General features: G+C 54.9%; 5 protein-coding genes across 5 annotated transcripts; 2 read left to right on the top strand and 3 right to left on the bottom strand.

Moving 5' to 3' along the window:
* Nucleotides 1-2,407: 2,407 nt before the first annotated feature.
* On the bottom strand, nt 2,408-4,639 carry SPBR_06751 (uncharacterized protein; the record flags this gene model as incomplete). Its single annotated transcript, XM_040765007.1, has 4 exons — nt 2,408-2,453; nt 2,724-2,788; nt 3,197-3,255; nt 3,322-4,639. The coding sequence occupies 4 exons, from the start codon at nt 4,637-4,639 to the stop codon at nt 2,408-2,410; spliced, it is 1,488 nt and encodes a 495-aa protein (XP_040617689.1).
* A 2,167-nt stretch (nt 4,640-6,806) lies between these two features.
* On the top strand, nt 6,807-7,685 carry SPBR_07700 (uncharacterized protein; the record flags this gene model as incomplete). Its single annotated transcript, XM_040765954.1, has 1 exon — nt 6,807-7,685. One exon carries the CDS (start codon nt 6,807-6,809, stop codon nt 7,683-7,685), a length of 879 nt encoding a protein of 292 aa, XP_040617688.1.
* Nucleotides 7,686-7,796: 111 nt separating this feature from the next.
* On the bottom strand, nt 7,797-9,068 carry SPBR_07351 (uncharacterized protein; the record flags this gene model as incomplete). The annotated part of the gene is made up of 1 exon (XM_040765605.1): nt 7,797-9,068. The coding sequence occupies one exon, from the start codon at nt 9,066-9,068 to the stop codon at nt 7,797-7,799; it is 1,272 nt and encodes a 423-aa protein (XP_040617687.1).
* Nucleotides 9,069-10,120: 1,052 nt separating this feature from the next.
* On the bottom strand, nt 10,121-11,980 carry SPBR_06945 (ccch zinc finger DNA-binding protein; the record flags this gene model as incomplete). Its single annotated transcript, XM_040765201.1, has 3 exons — nt 10,121-10,664; nt 11,048-11,873; nt 11,932-11,980. 3 exons carry the CDS (start codon nt 11,978-11,980, stop codon nt 10,121-10,123), a joined length of 1,419 nt encoding a protein of 472 aa, XP_040617686.1.
* A 619-nt stretch (nt 11,981-12,599) lies between these two features.
* SPBR_07373 (transcription initiation factor beta subunit) lies at nt 12,600-13,847 on the top strand (the record flags this gene model as incomplete). Its single annotated transcript, XM_040765627.1, has 1 exon — nt 12,600-13,847. One exon carries the CDS (start codon nt 12,600-12,602, stop codon nt 13,845-13,847), a length of 1,248 nt encoding a protein of 415 aa, XP_040617685.1.
* Between the last annotated feature and the right edge of the window lie 7,549 nt (nt 13,848-21,396).

Raw genomic sequence — 21,396 nt, 5'->3', positions numbered from 1 at the left:
GTTCTTCACTTTCGAACACTTTGTATTTCGAGACCCCTTCCAACGGGGTTATCCACATTCGCTTTGGCTCTGCGAGCCGCCAACTCCGAATTTTCTTTTGTTGTTCTCTTTTCTGTGTTGTTTTGCACTTTTTGGGCACCAAAGAGTTCTAAACCCTCAAATCTGGGATACAATGATTTCTTTCTCCTCATCAACCCTTCACTTCGCCAGCCGGGGGTGACCGATCCCTTGTCTGAGTTTTTGTTTCTGTCTGTCTGCTGTGTCATCATGTTCAACGCCCCCATTTTATCGTTTTGCATTCTTCTTTGCGTTTCTTTCCGTCAAGCCAGCGATTTGATTTTTTGCATTTATGCCATTTTGCCTTTCCACTCTGCTTCTTTTTTTTTTGCTTTTTCAGTTTTCCAGCCAGCCAAGCAAGCGAGCGAGTTCGTTCAAGTTTTGCTTTTCTTCTTTTTCTGCTTTCAACTGATTTTCTGCCTTTGCCTTGCATTTTATTCCGAATCTTATGAAAGACTGCTCTTGTTTTTATCTAACGTCTCACGCCGTCACGGTTTCATGTTTTATGCCTCATGTTTGTGTATTTTCTTCATTGGGTGGGATGGTTTTGCAAAGCTGCACTTGGATAGGCTCTGCTGCCTTCTGCTCTGTGTCTGCTTTTCGGCCCTTTGGGATGGCCGACGGGAAAATGTCGGTCAGTGCTTTCTGCTTTTGTTTCTCGTTTCCTATTTTTGCAACATTTCTTCAGGCTTTCTCGCCCGCCTCTTCTTACCATTCTCTGGTCTTCTTTTCCCTCCACTTGCTTTCCTTTCATTCACGACCTTCATGGCTTGGTCATCTGCCTGCCTTCTTTTGATCCTCTAAAGAAAAGTGGACTGTGCAGCCCTGATGAGATTTTTTGATATGTTTTTGTTTTGCTTTTCTTTTCTTTTGTTGGGTGACGATTTATGTTTCTCGAAGCGTGTTGCACGAAAAAGTTGCTGCAATCTTCAACATCATTTTAACCATTTATCTTGTTTATTCGTTTGCACGAATTTTATCATGTACTTTGGGAGGGTCACCCAGTCTCGCAAGAGGTCGTGGAATATCGCCTAGACCAGATTGGACTCGCTTTTTCATGGTTTGCCTTGATTTATTTCCTCTTTTTATGACTTTGTTTCCCTTTGATGGTGTCGCTGCCCTCTATTTTTACCTTGCTTCCGTTCTCCCACGAGAAACCGACCACAACGTCCTGATGAAAGGGAAAATATGTCGAGGTCGAGTTTCAAGAGGTGGATGAGTACATGGAACGAGCACGAAAATAATGGAAGAACGACAACCGCCTTAAAGCACGAACAAACACAACCAACTACCAACACTCTTTACCCACACTCGCTTGGAAAACAACCGAACGCCGACAAACAGACAAATCACCGTCTTTGTCGGCGTGTTGAAACAGAAAGCACGCCACTTTTTTTCTTATACGTCTACGAGAACAACGATCGACACCACAACAAATAAAATAAATCAACAAAACCCGAAACATCAAAACATCGACGATGGCAGCATCTTGCACTTTTGTATCTTTTCTGGAACATTACGAAACGGAGCAGAATGACCACAACTGGCGGACAGTTGTATTGGAAAAAGCTTCGGTAGGAAAGTGAAGTTTGGGACTTTTGACTGTTGGCGAAAGGGGCTCGAAAGGGAAACGACAAGAAACACAGCATGCAATATGGAAAAGAGCGAAACATAGGACGGAGAAGCCTGGCCTCGACTGTCTCTTCTGCTGCTTCGCCCAAAAATATACCCTCCCTTTCTTTGGGAATATCACGACACATGTCAGGATGATTTATGGCTGATGGATTTTTATGTCATTGTTTCTATTCCACTTTAGTTCTTTATATTCACAAATTTTACCAATTCCTTTGAGAATGTCTCGAATTGTGAATTCAGTAGGGCAGTCTTCCCCAGTGAACAAGGCCTTTGACTCGACAAGCCACGCAGCCAGACGATGGTGTACTTTCGAAATAGTTGATGGGAGGATCAGAAGCTAAAGAGTACGCTGCTGCCTTCTCCTACATGCTTCGGATGCTCATGTGAGGCCCAGCAGGTGCACCTGCCGTCGAAAGAAAAGGACGACAGCGTGCTGCCGGCATGGGCCCCCGCTGGGTTATCACCTGCCCGTACATACATACGTACATACTAGCAAGGGGAAACGAACGTCCAAAACATCTAATTTCGTATATCCAAAATTCTGTTGAAAAAAAGACTAGACAAAAAGAACTAGAATAAAGGTACGACCTATCGAATGAAATGCGGTGTCCAAAAAATATAATGAAATAAACCTTCCAAACATATACTAAAAATACAGGTATAATAAAAAGATGATAACCAAAAAAAATAGAGTGAAGAAGACGACACGACCGGCTTATTTCTTCTTCTGCTTGTCGGGATCGTACTTTTCCTTCCAGATCCTGTCCAAGTGTTAGTTGACATATCCAAACGAGACCACCACAGTAGAACGCAGAAACGAGGCGAGGGCCATCGAGAGGATGTAAAAGAATATGGGCGGAACGGCGGACAGCTGCACGTCCCTCACAGCCAACCGATCTGTCGCTGCCCAAGCCGCTGTGACAAAAGATGATGGCGAAGACGATTGGCTTCCTCGCAGGGCGCAAGCAAACGCCACGCCCAATGGGATGCACGGTAGAGGGTATGGAAAAGAAGGAGAGTGTGGGACATACCAGGAGTTGCCGAGCGTCTTGTTGCCGTTTTGTTCTGCCAGGCGGTAGTATTTGGAGGCCAAGAACTGTTGGGGAGAAAGGAAAAAGAAGATGCGTTAGCTTCTGCGTGATGGACGTCAATGGGGTGCGGGCGTGACTCGATCCGCCTCTCATAGCTCCGTCTTTGTATGCCGAGATGACATATTCCCCCACACTCTCTTAGTGTGGGGGAGGCGTATGCGGTGATTTGAACGTGATCAAGAGACGACGGCTCACACCGCATCTGATTTGCCACGGCCCCTTTCAAGGGGTTGCTGCCCAACCGCAAAGAGCAATCTCTCAGCGCCAGCTTTGAGGGAGCGACCACTGCAGCTGACCAGCCTGCAGTAGTGCAGAAAGGGAGAGAAAACGACAATGAACTTGGCATGCAGAGGTGGCGTTGGAGACGCAAGGAGCACAGCGGGGACGTTTGTATTGGAAATAGAAAAGCTTACCTTGTCTTTCTTGCAGCCAAAGCCTTCGAGATAGCACCAGGCCACTTCGTTCATGGCATCTGGATTGTTAGTGTGTGTGATATGAAACAAACCGAGGTACCGTTTTGTCGTTTGTCTGTACATACCTGTGTCGCCAAGGTTCGCAGCCGTCTCGTAGTATTGCTTTGCCGCCAGCGGGTCGCGGTCCAGGCCCCAGCCGTTGCGGAAGCAGTTGGCCAGTTCGAAAATGGCCAGCACCAGTTCGCCCTTGGCCGCGCCGCCCTTGTTGATGCCCGCCTTGAGCGCCAGCTCCTCGACGGCCGCCGCGTTCGAGGCCGCCGCCGACAGGTACTTGACGGCCGTCTCCGTGTCCGGCGCACAGCCCCAGCCGTGGCGCAGCGCCAGGCCGTACAGCACCTGGCTCAGCGGGTTGTTGTAGCCGCGGGGGTCGGCCAGGATGCCAAACATGCGCGTCGACTGCTCGAGCTCGCCCTCTTCGTGCAGGCGAATGGCCTCCTGGATGTTGGCGTCGAGCTCCTTGCTCGACACGGCGCCGTTGGCATTGCTGTTGCTGCGACTGCGGCTGCGGCTGTGGGAGCTGCCTGCGGGACTGGCGGCGCCTTTCCGCCCCAGCCGGTCTTCGGGCGTGCCTGGCCGGCTGCCGTGTAGCTGCTGCACCTTTTCGTTTTCCTGCGCCAGCATCGTGGCACGCTTTTCCCACTGCGACTCGACGACTGGGTTGACGGGGGCGGGCTTGCTGTTCTGTGCGCTGGGGACGGGTGCCGACGTGGGTGCCTCGCCGCCGCGTGTGCTCGACGACGACCCTTGCGACGACAGCGAGAGGGACGACGAGTGGCCCACAGGCCGGTTGCCGCCCTCGCCCTCGCCCTCGGGCACAACGATTTCGGGCAGGTTCGTCGGCACATGCGAGCTCGTGCTCGGCGTCCGGCTCAGGTGCAGGCGCTGTGAGAGACGGCGGGCCGTGGATTCGGCGGCGGCATTGCTGCCGTCGCCCGCCACGCCGCTCGACGAAACGGAGGCACTGCGGCTGCTGCGCCCGCTGCGCGACGACTTGCGGAACATGTCGAAGCTGCGGCGGTGGTTCTGTGGACTTGCCGGGCTGGCCAGGCCGCCGTCGCTGCTGTTGCTGTTGCTGCCGCCGCCGGCCTGGAGGTACTGATTCCGCCCAAAATCGTCCACGTCCGCCGGCGGGTGGATCACTTCTTGGGAGAGCGTGTCGGAGCGAATAAAGGTGAACTCGGAGGTCTGGAGCGGATCGGGCGGCGGGGGGCGCGGCGGTGGTGTTCGCCGACGTTGCGGTTGCGGTTGCGACTGCGATTGCGACGGGAACTCCTGCTGGTATTGATGCTGGAACTGGTCAAACTCGCTCTCGTTGCGCGAGTCGGTGAAGCCACCCTCATCGTCGCTGCCGCCCTTCTTCTTTAGTATGTCGCGGAGACCCATGGTGGCGAGCAGAAACGGGATCCGAGGCCAAGAGGCACGAGGGAAAACGGGAACTAGGTGAAACGGCGTGGCAGAGCTGCGACGGCTGGTGGTCACAGTTCGGGACCAAAACTACGGGAAGAGGTCTTGCAATGCTCGAATGATCGACGGGCGGATGGGTTCAAGGACGAACGTATGCTTCTGATCTTTTGATCTTTTGATCGCCAGTTGGGAGCTGCCTGTCGCAAGGCACTCATGGCATGAGCCGCTGGGGCCCTTTGGCTGTGAGGGGCGTGAGGGAAGGGGGGGGGGGGTGAAAGCGCGAGAACAAAGCCTGTCTGTCCGTTGACGAAAACGGGCACACTCGAAAGTATGTATGATATAAATGTGGTGGTGTTGATGGTGTAATGCTGCGAAGGGGTTTGAATAAAACAAGAAAGAAAGGAATCAAGAAACAAAGACAACGAAGGATGTCGAGCCGGGAAATACGATCGCAAGGCTTGGACGAGAAGGAAGGCGCGGCGGAACTGGCGGAGGGAAGGCGCCAAGCTGCAAAGGACATGAAGACACGAGCCTGCGCGCCTTGGTCGTTCCTGCAGTTTGCTTCCGGGTTTTCTGGGCCTTTCTGACGCTTTTGACCGGCTCTGTCCTTGGCTCCTTCCCTATTTCTATTAAGTCTCAAGGACTCCTTCTCAGGGGACTCCTTCCCTTCAAAATGTCGACGCCGGTCCGCTCCTTCTATTGAAGAAAGTTATAATTACGGAACGCCGTTTGCTCCTGCCCAGCTGTTTCTCTCACCATTTATGACGCTTTCCATCGTCCATGTTCATTGTCGCCGGCTTACAAGGCTTGGCCTTGGCCTGGCCGCACACCTACATCAACTAGCTGTGTGGTGAGGGGTCGGACCTTGGAGGTCGGGGCTCAGGGGTGAGGGGTAGAATAATAAGCAGAGAATCGTCTGAGTGTGTGCCAGGGGCGCTGAGGCGTTGGGGCACTGCGCACCGCCCCTGGGCTCAGCCCCGGTTGCTGCCATTTTTAACTCACTCCTTTGCCAGGTGCCAGGATGAACCCGTTTTGCTCTCATGTTAATTAGCGCCAAGTGAGGCTCCAGTGTGCAGCCGCGCGCCACACGAAACGGCCAAGTGAAAGACAGGAGCAAATTAAGCCAACAAGGCAGGAACCGGACAGAGGTGCTCTTGGAATGGAGAATATACAGACTCCCGACTCCAGATGCCTTGTCTTCGGGTCCTCTCGAATGCGACTGCAGATCGCCGCGGATTGCGAAGAGATGAGCGGTCCAAGCCTTGCGCCAAACCGTGATTCTATCTCCGGTGCCCTGAGCCGTTGTCAGCCTACTATATATGCAAGTCTTTGTTTAAACAATGAATGTCATCCGTCGCCCGAACTGGTTGGTCTGGCCGTCTAAATTTGCGCATCCATCTGTGGCTTGAGCTGAGCACATGATCAACGCAGTTCCCATCCGCCATAAATGTCCCAGAAAGGCATCTCAAGTCCCAAAGTGACGGTGTCGAAGGAAATGGGAGTTCAGAGAGAAAATCAGGGTAAAGTTATGTCATGTTGTGAGGGACTCCTCATTGTAGTATGAGGAAAAGCACGCAACCAGACCTCAGCTTCGTGCAAGATTGTCAATAACATGTCCTTCGAACTACCCACCGGCTTCCTTTGTGAATATTTTCCTACCAGACTTGCAGTACAAGTGGTGAGGTTGCGCTCCAAAGTAATATGCACGAGAGCGAAAAGAAACGTTGTCAACAATTTCATCTCATCGTTTTGATATGTTGTATTCTCGAAGCATGAAGGCACCTGCTGAGATAAAAGCGGGCCAGCCAGCGGCTGCTTCCGTGTGCACATGAATTGTGCTAGGCGAAGTTTAGGCCTGGAAGAGGCCTGACCTAGCGAGCACCAACAGTTCCAAGCCCAAAACGGCAACCACCTTCGCGGTAGCACTTTCCCAATCGATACGACGCGTACTCGGCAGATCTGCTCTTTCCCCAATATCAATTTCATCTCACTCGCCCACTTTACTCGTCACAGCTCGTCGCACCTTCCTTGTCTCAGCGACATCGCGATCACGGGCTCGACTTGTCGCCGACTCACCCCCTTTTCCCAACACAGTGCACTTTGAGGCCAACACTGCACGCTCGCCCTCCCCCCCCGCCCACCCTTCATGCCCCGTTTCCCACACCTCCTGCGCCTACCGCCCAAGCTGCGCCGGCGCGCACGGCGGCAACGCATGGCCACGCTCTTGGCCCTCCTGGCCCTCGTCGGCCTGCTGTTCGTGCCCTTCTACATCATCTACAAGCCGCCCCGGCCGCTCATCAGCTACTTTGTCAGCCGCTGGCCCGACGTGCTTTGGCGCGTCGACCTGCCGGTGCTTGTCACGTCCGGCGACCCGTCCGAGCGGCCGGCCCAGCGCAAGCTCGTCGCGCTCACCATTGACGACGCCCCCTCGGAGCACACGCGCGGCATCCTGGAGGTGCTGCGCCAGTACGACGCCCACGCCACGTTCTTTGTCATTGGCGGGCAGGTGCCGGGCCGGCAGAGCGTGCTGCGCGAGGCGCTGGCGCTCGGCGGGCACGAGCTGGCCAACCATGGCATGCACGACGAGCCGGCGCGGTCGCTGGCGGACGGCGCGCTCCAAGCCCAGATTGCCGAGGTCGACGCGATGCTCCAGCAAGTGTACGACTCGGTGCGCGAGGGCCGGCACGGCGGGGCGACCAATACGGAACTGGCCCAGACCAAGCCGCCACGGTACTACCGGCCGGGCTCTGGCTTCTTTAGCGACCGCATGCGCACACTCGTTGCACAGCTGGGCTACAAGCTGGTGCTGGGCGGGGTGTACCCGCACGACGCACAGATCAACTACCCATGGCTCAACGCGCGGCACATTCTGAGCATGCTGAAGCCGGGTGCCATTGTCATCTGCCACGACCGGCGATCGTGGACGGCACCCATGCTGCGCAAGATGCTGCCGGCGGCCATCAAGCAGGGTTACCAGTTTGTCACGGTCACGGAGCTTCTGAAAGCAGGCAAAGAGGGGGACTAAAACGACATTCTAATACGGCATTCTAATACGCTACATGTCGGGTGACAACTTTGAAACGACTTGGGTTGAACCTCCGGTGGGGGAGAAAACAAGGACAAGGGCGAGCCGCGACTACGCCTGTTTGGCCTCGGCCACGAGCTCGGTAAAGGCACGCTCCAAGTCGGCCTTGATGTCTTCCCAGCTCTCGACGCCGATGCTGAGACGCAGCAGCCGCTTGTCGACGCGCGGGTCCGTCATGGCGCGCCACTCAATCAGGCTCTCGACGCCGCCGAGGCTCGTCGCGTGGTGGAACAGCGCCAGCTTGCTCGGCAGGCGGCGGGCCTGCGCCTGCTCGCGCAGCACGAGGCTGAACACGGGGCCGAACCCGTGCGGCATCTGCTGGTTGAGCCACGAGCCCGGGTCGGCGGCCTCGGGCTGCAGGCTCGCGTGGTGGATGCGCTCGACGACCTGGGCCACGACGCTGCCCGCCTTGTTGTGCTCCGCGGCCAGCCACGCCACCAGCGCGGCCGCGTTGCTCGCCTGCCGCTCGACGCGCAGCGCCAGCGTGCGCAGGCTGCGCACGCCCAGCCAGCCCTCGAGGCTGCCCATGACGCCGCCGATGACGAGGCGCTCGCGCTGCAGCGCCGCCAGCCAGTTCTGGTCGGCCGCGCGCGCGGCCGGGTCCTTGACGTACTTTTTGTGGACGGCCAGCACGCCGCACAGCAGGTCCGAGTGCCCGCCAAAGTACTTGCTGCCCGAGTGCATGACAATGTCGGCGCCCCACCGGAACGGATCCAGCAGCGGCGGCGGCGCAAACGTGGCGTCGACGGTCAGGTAGCACTTCTTGGCGCGGGCCAGCCGGGCGTAGTGCGCGAGGTCGCGCGCCTCGCCCGTCGGGTTGAGCGGCGTCTCGACGTGCACGACGTCGCCGGGCTGCAGCTTGGCGAGGTCGTCGTCGTCGAGCAGGTCCAGCTTCTCGAGGCCGTTGAGCTTCTTCATAATGTCCAGCACGCCGTGGCAGCCGTGGTAGCCGGCGCCAATGGCGACGCGGCGCGGGTTGAGGAACACGACGAGGGCGTGGAAGGCGGCCATGCCGGACGCATAGGTCAGGGTCGGGTGCCCGATGACGTCGGACAGGATGGCCTCGAGGCGCGTGGTGTTGGGCGCCGAGTCGCGCGAATAGATGTGCGAGTCGTAGGGGGCGACCGGGTCGGCGTTGTCCCACATGTGCAGGGCGTCCGGGTCGTCGGAATACCGGAAGGTGGTGGACACGTGCATGGGCGGGGCGACGGCACGGTGGGAGTTGACGTAGTCGTCCGCGTGGACGGCCCGGGTGGCGCTGGACAGCGTGAGCGGCTCGAACGCGGCGGCCAAGCCGTCGGGGCCCTTTCCTGCAGCGACCATATTGGAGGAGCGGTAGGGAACTGTCGAGACTGGAAGCGGATGGCACTCTGCAGGCTGTTTTGGAATCGTTCTATGGGAGGAATGGAGTTTGACGTTCAAGACGGGGATTCTAAATCCTGCAAAGGGTGATGGAAACGGGCAATTCTTGTATCAGTAGTGCAGCTGGCACAGTCGGTTTGCGAACAAGGCGTGTCACTCGTCAATGGCAAGGCGTCACCGATGAGAGTGGTCAGTAGTGATATCCCAAGGAAAAGAGAAAATAGACGATTCATGGCCGGCTAGTTTACGGCGTCCGAGGCAAAAGTGCGCTTGGGACTGCCTAGTAGAGCTCTAGCGGCCTGGCTTCAGGCGTGACGGCGACAATGTAGTACTAACTCGCACTGCGGCAGTCAACTTTGGCGGGGTACCGATTCCGGACTTGATAGCCCGATGGCACCATCCGTTGTAGAACTACAGAGTAATGTGACCACTCCGCAAAAATGTCCAGATTGCATTTGGGCAAGTCGTGCAGAATAGACTGTTCTGTCCCGACTTCACACTCATGTTCACTTTCTACACTACGGCTGTCTTTCAGTTTCTTAAGGTTCTTATTTTATTTTATTCATCCATTATTCCTCCGTCCTATCCTAGGGCTCTTCCTTGCAATATATATTTTTTCTCGAGCCATAGTATTTTTATCATTTTTCCATATCCGTAAGGACAGGTAAACCGTCATGCGTGCTGTGAGTTGTGCACACGAAACCGGAAACCGAAAACAGAAACGCCAGTACTCGGGGGACAGCACCGTTTAACAAAAACAGAAGCAACCGCTGCCAATGCTGGGTATCGTCTCAATGCAGATGCACGTTATGCTGTTCATCCCCTTTCCAACCGCGAGCATGGGAAACGGAGACGACGCACTACAATGCAAGAACGCAGAGAAAACAATGAAACAAAAGAACAAAAGAACAAAAGAACAAAAGAAAACAAAAAAAGACGACGCAAAAAAAACGCAATGGTCGTAGGGGAGGGGGGGCAGGGGAGAAAGGCGGAACGGGGGAGTCTACAATGCCTCAAATCTCAATGTAGTCTTTCTGGTTCACAAAGTCGAGGTCGGCCTCGTCGCCGTCGGCGCCGACAAACTCGTCGACCTCGTCCGAGTCGACATCGTCGCTGTTCACCGACTCGTCGTCGCTCGACACGTCGACGTACGCGCTGTCGCTGTCGGTGGTCTCCGACTTGTCGGCCGTCTCGACGGTCCGCCGCATAAAGCTGGCCCGCTCGCGGTGCGGCAGCTTGCAGCCCTTGATTTTGCAGACGCCCGTGTTGCTAAAGTCGGGGCATTCAAACACATGGCGCGCCGTGCAGTCGGCGCCGCGGTCGCAGTAGCCGTAGAGACCAAAGGGCCGGCACACGGGCGCGCCCGACGAAACCTGCGAGTGAGTATAGGAGCAGTGGGGGTTTGTGCAGTTGCCTTTGGCAAAGTGCACGCAGAACGGCGTGCGCTCAGGGGTCAGATCGTGCGACAGGTCGCAGTCGCTGCCGCGGGCGCAGTCGCCCTTGAGCAGGAAATCCTTGCACGCGGCCACCTTGGCTGCGTTGTGCAGGAACCGGCAGCTGGGTCCTTTGGAGCATGAACCTAGAGAGGGGGGGGAAGAAAAGTACAAAAACGCATTTGTGCAAGAGCAGAGACGTCCGGAGACGGCAACGCCGAGCGCAAAGTACAAGACGCATGGTTAGTCAATCGAAAACGGGGAATGCGAGGTGGGAGGGGGGCGAATAGAGCTTGGAAGGCTTCCGATCCGAATGATACGAGGGGCCGTCTTCGAAAGCCGTCGCCGTAAAGGAGGGGAGCAATGGGGTTGGGTCTGAATATACCGGTCGTGGAGAACGCCCTACAGGGCTCGTCCGTCTTCTTGATCGTGCTGCCTCCGCGCCTAGAGAAGGAGGAACATCCACTGGTCAGCGCCACACCGTTACCTAGGCCGCGAGGCACATACCGTTGCTGGGCCTTGACCACGCCGTGGCGGTAGAGGTTGCCGTTTTTGCTGCGGTAGAACTTGACACCGCCAACAACGGCCGTCTTGGGCGTGCTGGACGCCGGGTGCGGGTCGGCTAACGACGGGTGAGCAGAGTCTTCATAAAAGTCACAGCCGGGAGAGCGAGGCGGGGACAGCGGGAGCAAGGCCGACGCACTGGGTAGTTTCATGAGCTTGCTGCCGTTCTTGGCCACGGCAAACGGGATGCCTTCAATCACAACCTGGTAGGACTGTGGTGTAGTGCTTCCGCTGCCGTTGCCGTTGCCGTTGCCGTTGCCGTTGCTGGCCGTCGGCCGTCCGTGGGCGAGATGCGAAAAATGCCTTTGTAGCTTGGCCCGTTCGCGGGCGTCGCGCATCTTTTGGCCCTGGAGTCGTGTCTTCTCAATGGCACGGGCCCGTGACTGGGCATCCTTCTCGTATACATCCGCGTTGATGAGCTGCATATGGCGGTCGTTCCGGGCAACCCACGTCGCGGATGGGCCGCCGCTGCCGCTGCCGCTGCCGCTGCCACTGTCCGAAACGGTCGTCGAGTCGCCGTTCTCGGCACCGTCGGACCTGCTCGGGGCACCGGCGCTGTTCAGGACGAGGGTTCGATTTCGGAACGGTGCAGGCCTCTTGACTCGGTAGCCGCCGCCACCGATACCGCGTCCTCGTAAGGCATATGGTTGGCGTCTGTACGATGGTGCGTGGTACGTCGACGACGAGGGCGGGGTGCTATAGTTGTTGTAAGGAGACGAGGGCACCGAGGAGATGCCGGCCTGTTGATTCTTGTGGCGGTTGATGTGGCCTGTATGACTGTTAGATGCTGTGAGAGCGATGATTATGAGAAAAGACGTCCTTCTTACCTGCCAACTGGCTGATGCGCGCCAGCAATTCCTGGTCTTCTGAAGTCATAATCTGAAAAGACAAGGGAAAACAGATGAATAGGAAATGAATAACAGGATGCACGCTGTTGCGGGCGGAAGTAAATATGCACGTCGAGCAGATGCGCTGTTTGTCTGATGAAGAACAAAATACACAAACAGCCTCGCTGATGAAATGCACGTCAGACGAGATAAAGTGCAGGCGCCTAGGGTGGAGTCGGTGGCAAAGTGAGCAGCCAATGACAGTGCAAGGCAGCCAACGACGAAGCGCCTATTCACACGTGACCACCAGGCAGACGAACGGCGCTAGACGACAGCTGGGCCTAAGCTCCAGGCGACGGCACTGGCGGCCCACCCAAATGCCGTTTCGGGCCAAAGCACCACAACTGCGTGCTCGCAGCAGCCTCACCTCTTTGTTCGCTCGCATCGACAGGTCCCAGGTCCCAGGCGCGTCTTCCGAAAGCAGCGCCCCAGCTCTCGACCAACACGACTCTTGTCCGATTTAGGAGACGCCCGGCGAGGATTGATTTGACGCAGCGTTTGTTCGACGGGTCGGCTGCGGTTTTTGTTTCGTCTGCCGGACGCTCGTCGACCGCCTCTCATCTCTCTTGTCCTCCGCACATTCACATCCCTTCTCCCAGCCCGACACGATGGCCGACGACGCGACAGTAAAACAGGAGGCGTCCTCCCTCCCGATCAAGATGGACGTCGATGCCGACGACGGCGGCCTGGCCAGCATCCCTGCGATTGGCGGTGGCGAGGACGACATTTACGAAGACGCCGGCGACCTCGAGTTCTATGACGCGACACAGCCCGGCGACCCGTTTGGCAACATGTACCTGGTGCGCGTGCCGCCCTACGTGTGGGAGGCGTGGGACAAGCTGGACGACGACGCCGAGATTGAGATTGCCACGGTGCGGCAGTGGACCGAAGTCGACAAGAAGACGGGCGAGCCCAAGTACCGGATGCGCATGCTGCTGCGCAGCGACCTGGGCAGCCACCAGGCCATCCCCAAGGAGTACGAGCTGGACCTGCCCATGGTGGACACGGCGGGCAACCGCAACGCGGCCGGCAGCGGGACCGGCGGCGCACAAAACACACAGATCAAGAACACCTACCTCTTCAGCGAACAGGACCTGCCCGGCTTCAAGGCCAAGAACAAGGAGCGCGCCCAGGCGGCCGCGGCCGGCATCCCGGCACACCTGCTGCGCCAGAAGAACAACGACCGCGTCGAGAAGCCCGGGGGGCAGCCGACCCAGAACCACGGCCGCCACCACTACCGGCGCCACCAGCCGCGCCAGGAATTCTTCCGCAAAGCCATCCCCAAAAAGACCACCGTGGCCGGCCGCGTGCGCCACGAGCTCAACTGCGCGCCCGTCAAGAACGCCGAGTCCGACCTGATCTTGAACGAGCGCGCGCGCGCCGCCATGATCCCCAAGGCCCAGGTCAAGTTCGGCGACGCGTCCAAGCCCGAGTTCCGCATCATCGGCAGCGGCGGCATTGCCTCGCAAAACTACGCGACCGATTTTATCAAGACGGCGCAGCCGCCGCCCAAGGCCAAAAAGGTCGAGGCCAAGACGGCGCGCATGCCCGAGAACGACCTGCTCGATCTCATCTTCAACTGCTTCGCGCGCTTCCGGTTCTGGTCGATGCGCGCGCTGCGCGCCGAGATCCCGCAGCCGGAAATCTACCTGCGGCACACGCTCGAAAAGGTCGCCGACCTGCACCGCAGCGGCCGCTTCGCCAACAACTGGGAGCTCAAGGCAGAGAACCGCAAGGACGGCTCCGCGACCGCCGAGGTCAAGGCGTCCGAATACGTCGCCGAGACGGCCGACACCGACACCGACGGCGAGGAGGAGGACATCAAGCTGGAGGACGTGGTGCCGCCGACGGCATAACAGTTTGTTTTGTCTCGAGGTGTCGGCCCTATTGTCACGTTCCGGTTATGTACACTTTTACACTTGTCATTTTGACGGGGTTCTGTCTGTCTGGCCGGTTTGCCAGCAGTGGCGTCTGGGTTTTGCTTGGGTTTCTTTTTCCTTTTTTTATTCATTTTTGCGTCGACGCTTGTAAGATACAGCAAAAATGACAGGCCGTGCAGCGTAGACAAAATGCTGCGTCCGGCCGTCGATACATCTGATACCAACTAGTAAATCATAAAAATTATAACATGCAGCCTCAAAAGGACACCGGATTGCAGTACAAAAGCCATCGTGTCTGGCCATTTCGTGATGTTTGTTGTCAATTCGAAAGTGGAAGAGCATCGACAGCCAACATCTACTCTGCAGGGCCTTGGATGACGTTCACATTCTTATCAGAGAAGTTGCTGGGCAAGCTTACGTTTTGATTGTTATCTTTATATTTCCTTGTATTTTTTGTTTATTTTATCACTATTTTCGACAAAACACACATCCACGTTCATACTCAGCTTCCTCCCGTAGGTTGTATTTCTTTTGAGCTGCGGACTTGGTGCCTAAGACGTAAGAAAGTAGAGAAATAGGCCGATACACTAAAAAGGAAACATTGCTGCCTAATGTGATAATCACAACAATGCATGTATACATGTAGATTAGTGGATGAAGAGAGGGAGTGGCTGCCTGGCAAGTCTGGCAGTGGTGTTTGTTCATCTCAGATCAAGCAAATAATGTACGCGGAGAAAAGAGTCCCAGTCATACTGGAGATGAAGTCAAACGCAAGTCGGTTTCCATGGTGTTTCTGTAAGACCTCTTTTGTTTCTCTTTTCGTTGTTCTTTTATGTGAGACAAAACCATTCAATACATTGGCGCTATTTTACGTTCATTTATTTCCCTTTTTATATTTCGGAGTCCCTTTGTGCTCCCTTGCCTACAGACACAAAATGATGATACTACGGGAGCACATACCGTGCAAATGCTAAGGATAAAAGAGGAACGAAAAGACTAGCTGAGACGGGGACCACGGGGACCGCGAGCCTCAGGTTCTCCGTCAATATAGAGCTACCAGCCCTTGAGACCTATTCGAGGAACACAAAACTCACGGCTTCAGATTTACATCAGTAGGCCGCACTCTTGTTTCCCCTCTGCCCCCTGTCGCCGGAACTTCCGCCTCGTGTATGCAGAGATGCTCTCAGCCTCCAACACCCAAACAACCAACGGAAAACCAGAACGAGGTCGATCAGTTCTCGACTGCATTATGCCATCCCTTTCCATTGCCTCCGCTTGCCCCATCCATAAGCAAGCAATTATGTTGACCCGTATGAAACACATCGTACTTTGACAGTGTTGGTAGGAGGGTCCGGTGTCTTGAGATGGAGACAACTAAACTGGGGGCGTACGATCAGGGAGGGGAATGGGTATGGTATGTGATAGGGAAATAGGATGTGAGTGTGTGAGCGTGTGAGAGTGTGCAGAGTGCACGTATGTGTTGTCATCGTTTCTCGAGCTTTTGGTAGAGCCGGTGTGAAGAAACGAGGCCCGCGTGGGTAGCACAAGCCCTGCAAAGGGACAGAATAGTGTTTTGTCGGGCCTGCCCAGAGGACGAATCACTACTCCGTAGGACCTTTTCTTTCTAAATTGACCCTTTGGCCATGTATGCCGCAGGCAAAGCTGGGATGGGAGAACACATGATGCCGGATGACGCTCACTTATCACGAGATAGCGGATTAAAGTCGCTGAACTGCGTGTCGTACTGAGAGAGTCGCAGTGACATTCCATCCAACAGCGAACTACATCCGTCGACTGGCAGTACGCACTGGTACCTCAAATCGCCACACGCGACTGCACTTGGGTTCTTCTCGGGCTTTCTCTGCCTCGAGCTGTATCTTTCTTGTATCTTCCGTCCTGCCTCCGGTGTTGTGGTCCGTACCGAAGAAACGCTTTTGTTGACGCCGGAGTACAGACGGGGTTCCAGTCTAGGCGAGTCGTTATACTGGTGATCCGACGCGGATGTGGTAAATGCTACTGAGAAGAATGTGAAAACCGAGCATGAGCAGCGAAGAGCAGACATTGCTCGACGTGCAGACGGCTTTTTGAAGATGCACACAAGCACGACGCCGTGTGACGGAGACTCCCACGACCGCCGGGAACCTATTGGAAAGGGTGACTGGAGGGTGTCTCGGATCCGATACCACGAAAAGGACCAGCTGCAACTCCAGGGCTCGCACAGCAGCGTAGCACGTTTCTGGGGGTTTCAAGGGACCAGCAATGTCTCGTGAGCCGAGTGTTCATTTAGAAGAACTTGGATCGTCCCGACACATATCGTGCTGGCTCTCTTTGCTGTCGATTTAATGTGCCCCTGATTGTATCTTGTAGATGGAGGTCTGTTCTTCATTAAGATGGTTCCGCTTGGATGGGAATTGAGTTATGGGGAAGTTTGGTGTGTTTGAGAAAGTTGGGAAGAATGGGGCTCGATCTCTTCATGCACGGCGTGTTCACATTGGACAGCGTGCGTGCCCAACGCACGCCGTGCAAATGTAACATATCTGGTGTGTGTCCATAGATAGCACCAGAATAAAATAAAAAGGAAGGAAAGAAGGAAAGAAGGAAAAAGAAAGTTACAAGCAGGCCTGGAAAGCCACCGACACGCCGCCAATCATACTTTATGACTCTGTTTAGCCGCATCTGCTGGGTGATGCAAGTTCATTGGGGTTTTTTAGTTCTTTCTTTCTCAGACACACCTCGTACCTTGGCAGAGTGAGGAAAAAGAAAGCAGATCAGGTACTCATTATCTTGCGTTCAACTCTGAACTGCATTAGGGTGGGTCTTTCCTTTCCTTTTTTCAACCCTCAGATAGAGGTGCATGGCCGGCACTTGCTTCTCGTATCTCATCGTTTTCAGAAAAGAGATAGATGATCAGTCTTTTGTTATAGCAATGTGAAAATGGAACAAGATTGGCCACGTATCTGCCGCATACCAGGACCGTAATGTGTTAAGGAAACGACCGGCCCTGGGCATCGTTGTCATGGAGAATGCAGAATGCTTCTCCATCGGACCACGTTGTGGCACAAAAATAAAGAAACGGTGACCAGCACAAATTCAAAGATAGAAATGACTGGGACTGTTCCTGCTTGCCCCTGTCTCCCATTACTTTTCTTCAGGCGTCGGAAAGAACAGACCGGAGGAGAGTGAATATCAAAACGTAAGAAAGCTCAGCCGTACTGCTTCGTACCCGTACACTGGCTCACTGGATACGACATTGGAGATCCTAAGATGCAGGATCCACTCTTGTGCCGGGGATATGTGAGGTGCTTACCGTCCGCTGAGCGAGGGCTTGCCTGGGGTGTCTTGTCGTTTCTGTTCACGGGGTCAGCAGAATTCTCCAAGATTCTCCCCCACCCAGCCCCTCTCATCCTATCGGTGCTCTGGTATTGCATTCCTGCATGTGTACTTCGAACTTCGCTGCACCAGCCGCACACAAGGCTCTGCATATTGCATGGCGTGTGGAGCACGGAGTTTCCTGGAATCCAGCGGTGGAGAGGTCCAACCTTATTGGATGCGTCAACGGCTTGTCAAGGACGTGGAGATATACAAGCTCTGTTCCGAGGCGGTGCAGATATGCTCCGTACCAGCGTTTACAAGCCAGATCAGTACTCATGTTCGGGCTTGTGAAATGGTGGAATTGGGTGGTGCCCTATGATAAGCAGAGTTGCGAGGGGCGGTCTGAAGCCGCCACCCCGTATCTGTTCGGGATTGCCCAGCTCGTCCCGGTTGAGCTTGTCTTGTCTGTATGAGGGAATGTTGTATATCGTCCCCATAGTCCAGTGACCGATGCGTAATGGGCAGGAGACCACGCGGCTGGCTTGCATACACAGTATGGATTTGCTCTTTTGGGTGCGTTTCATTCAGCTTTTCGTCGTGCATGTGGCATCCCAGAGCAGGCCCCATTGCTCTTTGCCTCTTGTCCACCTGCCGTGCATTAGCGCCTTTGGGAAACCATGGAAGGTCAGCAGAAAGACATGTTGTGTTGGTTTATGCTGTAAGATGGAATCTTGTACCCATACCTCACGACAAGACAAGAGTGCATCCCGGAAGCTAGAAAAGACGTACCTGGACTTGGCCAATTGCAACAATTGTGCGCGCTGCTTTCTTTCTCTGTAAACGCACGTTCCGTACACCTGGCCGCGGATCCCTGTTTCGCCTGCAATTGTCGCTCCGCCGGAAACCCTGTCCCTGTGCTAGTTCTCTAAGCGGTGAGGCAGATGTGCACAGAATGCATGCCTGTGTCATTTGCTTCGCTTTGTTTCTGTTCACCGTTGTATTGCTTGTTTCCGATTATCTGAATCAGTTTTCTCTGCACTTTCTTTTCTCCGTTTCTGCTTTCTCTCAGTCTCACTCCAGCACTGGAGCTTTATTACCTGCCGATGAGCAGGACATGTCTTCCCTGCTGGTCGGTCGGCCAGACTCGGGGCCATGGGACCTTACCTTGTCCCCCACTGTAACAGTTGCCAACCAACATCTGAATTGGAATTGAGAGTCGTAGCACAACGTAGGAGTCTTTGCCCTGTTGAATACAAACAAACGCAAAAGGTCGGACCGACGTGGCTTTGCTCTTTTCTGTGATGCGTACGGGGTATTGTTCAGCGTATTCCGCCAGCCTGTGTTCATACTGACCTTGTGCATCTTCTCTGGCCCTTCGACGGCCAAGTTCCGTGCACTTGCCGACTTTGCCGTCGTTCGCCAGAAGCTGCCTCGCTCACCTCTTGGAGCTTGTCAGGTCTTTCTCCGTATGGGGAAATATTAGGGTCGGCCACGTTTGGTGCCCCCACCCACCCCAGCCATGCCGCAAGGCAACAGATCTTCAACAACTTTCGCCGGTTGCTTTTCTTGTCAATTTGATACCGGCCCGTCAGGTGGACCTTTCCTAGATCAATAAAACGTGCAGTTAGCATGTCTGTAAGTCAGATGTGTGCCGTATGGGGAGGCCAATCCCTGTCCAGTGCCCGAATTTTGTTCGGAGAGAACCTTGGGCAATATTACGGAGCGCATACCGCCATTTCCCAACCTCCGACCGTCCTCGCCGAAGGTCTGGGCCCAGAGCGCCAATGCATGCATGCACGACCTTCCGCGACATCCTTTCCCTCTGTGTCCTTCTGCTCGTTTCGTGTGACCATCAGTCCCAACCATTAATAGAGACCGAAGTACGACGTACGGCGTACTTGATAAAACCTCCTTTGGTTTATGTATGTTTTTCCGATTTGTCGATGCGTCCTGTTGAGTTTGTGGTCTTCATTTCTTTCTTACCTTTTGCTCACGTCTCTCCAAGTCAAGGACTCCCATTAAAGCAACATATCTCTCCCCGCCTCTACAATTTGTCTTCCGCTTGTGCTCGTGTTGCACCGACTTTAAGCTTCTTCGCCGCGGCTCTCTTTGTTGTTTTGCCTTTGCTCTTGCTGCTATATGAGCACACGGACTAGCATTGACACTTCTTTAGCCCTGATTTTTTTTATTTTTTTACGGGCGAGTATCCGACCTCACCTAATCACCCAGCCTGGAAACGAGTCAGTATCTGGCGGTTTATTTTGTCACCCTCGTATCCCTTGATGGCCCCGGAGTGCAACACACTTGGACATCTCTGGTTACGACAAGCGCTGTCCACTTGTCCTCTTGCAACCACGCTGATCAGTTCTCACCTTGCGGTCGCACAATTGCAACTTTCACAAGCTCGTCGTTTTAGACATTGCCTGCTCGAAGACATCGGCATTGACAAGGCGAAGACCGAAGGAGACGTAGTCGAAGGCGGACCTTTTGCCAGGGCTCAAACCACAACCCAGTGGACGTCACCTCACGCAGGCACCCGCACTCCAAAGTCAGGTTTCAATCTCGGAGACGGCATCATCGATATCAAGCATCGCCACACAGCCTAGGAAAGCGAATCACGCTGTTTAGCCACGGAAACTCAACAGATCAAACAAAACAATCTCAGCAAACCTTGTCTGCGATACCTGGAGACGGGTGGGTCGCATCTCTAAACGACAAAGGGCACCGCTGTCCGGCCGTATCCAGTCCTGTCTTCGCGACTGCCGGGTTGCGCCAAGCCCGTACCTCCGGCTAGTTGTCGGGTCCAGCTCTGCCCTTTCAGGCGTCCGCATAGGTGGGACACGCAAGGGTCGCACGAAGATCGCAGCAGACAACACGACACTCTGCACGATCAAGAAACACAGCTTGTGCAATCGAAAAAGAAGCTCGCTTTCTGCAACCTGCGCGACCAGCGATCGCTTTGAAGGACTCTACCTGCATTGGCAACGGCAGTCCTTCCTGCCTTGCTGCTTGTCGTTGCTGGTGCTATTGCTGTTGCTGCCAATCCTCGGCGCCTTTGTCGCTGTTTTACATATTGTTGGGTGTCTTGTACGCTGACGCGCCGCCCGTCTTTGTTTTCGCGATCTTGCACCAGGGGGAAGTTGTGTTTGTGTGTCTCACCCACCAGTTTATTGTTGGGAAGGTGCGCCAGTACATTCGTAACGGAAGGAGCATTGGGCTCATATCAAATCCATCTCGCCTTCCCTTGGAACAGATTTCCACCAAAGGTGCCGGTTGCTCTTTCCTCGTCCATCGGTCGCTGCTGGAGAAAGGTCTGTTGTTCCTGCCCACACGTCACTGCATCGCCATTTGCTCCTTCCCGTTTTTGTCTTATAAGCAAACCTCCCCTTTTCCCGCACCAACACACACAATTGCACCGCCTTCCCCATCGATCGTTACCTGCTTCTCTCCGTACAATTTCTGAAGCTTTTCCGATTCATTTTGCTCAATTTGTTCCCTCTCCCAACAACACTCTCGCTGCGACCCAAACTCTTTCTGCTGCGCACGATTTTTCCGATCCCACCCCCCTTGTTATTTCCTGGCACTTTGCCACTTGGCTCAGAGCCTCACTTGAATCCTCCCCCGCACAACGGCTGCCTAGAACGAAAACATTGACAAAAGGGTGTTCCGGATGGTCTAGGCCAATCTAGTTCCGTCCCGTGAGCCGGCGCACAGCCAGGTACCGATTGCCCTGCCACGCTGCTTGATGAGGTCCAGTTGCCCTAACCAACAATATGTATACAGTGTTTGTTCTGTTTTGAAACGCCACAGCAAGCCGCATCCTTCCAGGAGCCCTCCCAACTGCCCCCGGCATTCATTCACCGGTTGTTATAGCTGAGCTTCGTTCCGGGCTTTACACTTAAATCAGGTGTCTATTTCAACAGAGCTGCACGCTTCTCTTTGACCCAAGTCAGCATTCGCCCGTTGGCATCCTCGCCCTGGCGCACGACCTGCCATTCTCCCCTTGCATTGCGGTGCTTTCTCTTGTGCATCGAACCAGTGCTATCAACTCCTCTACATTTGCGCATGTTTGAAAGTCCTCCTGTCTTGCACCTTTGTTTTCATCCCCGGTCCCTTCGACTCCATCCACAAGTTTGGCCTCGGCCTGGGCCTCCATTTTCAGCCCTGTGTTGGAATCTGAGATTTGTTTGAGCCAGTTGCAGTATCATCCGGA

Source organism: Sporothrix brasiliensis, assembly GCF_000820605.1.
Source record: "Sporothrix brasiliensis 5110 chromosome Unknown Cont20, whole genome shotgun sequence".
NCBI lineage: Eukaryota > Fungi > Ascomycota > Sordariomycetes > Ophiostomatales > Ophiostomataceae > Sporothrix > Sporothrix brasiliensis.
This window is presented reverse-complemented; position numbering and strand designations above follow the sequence as displayed.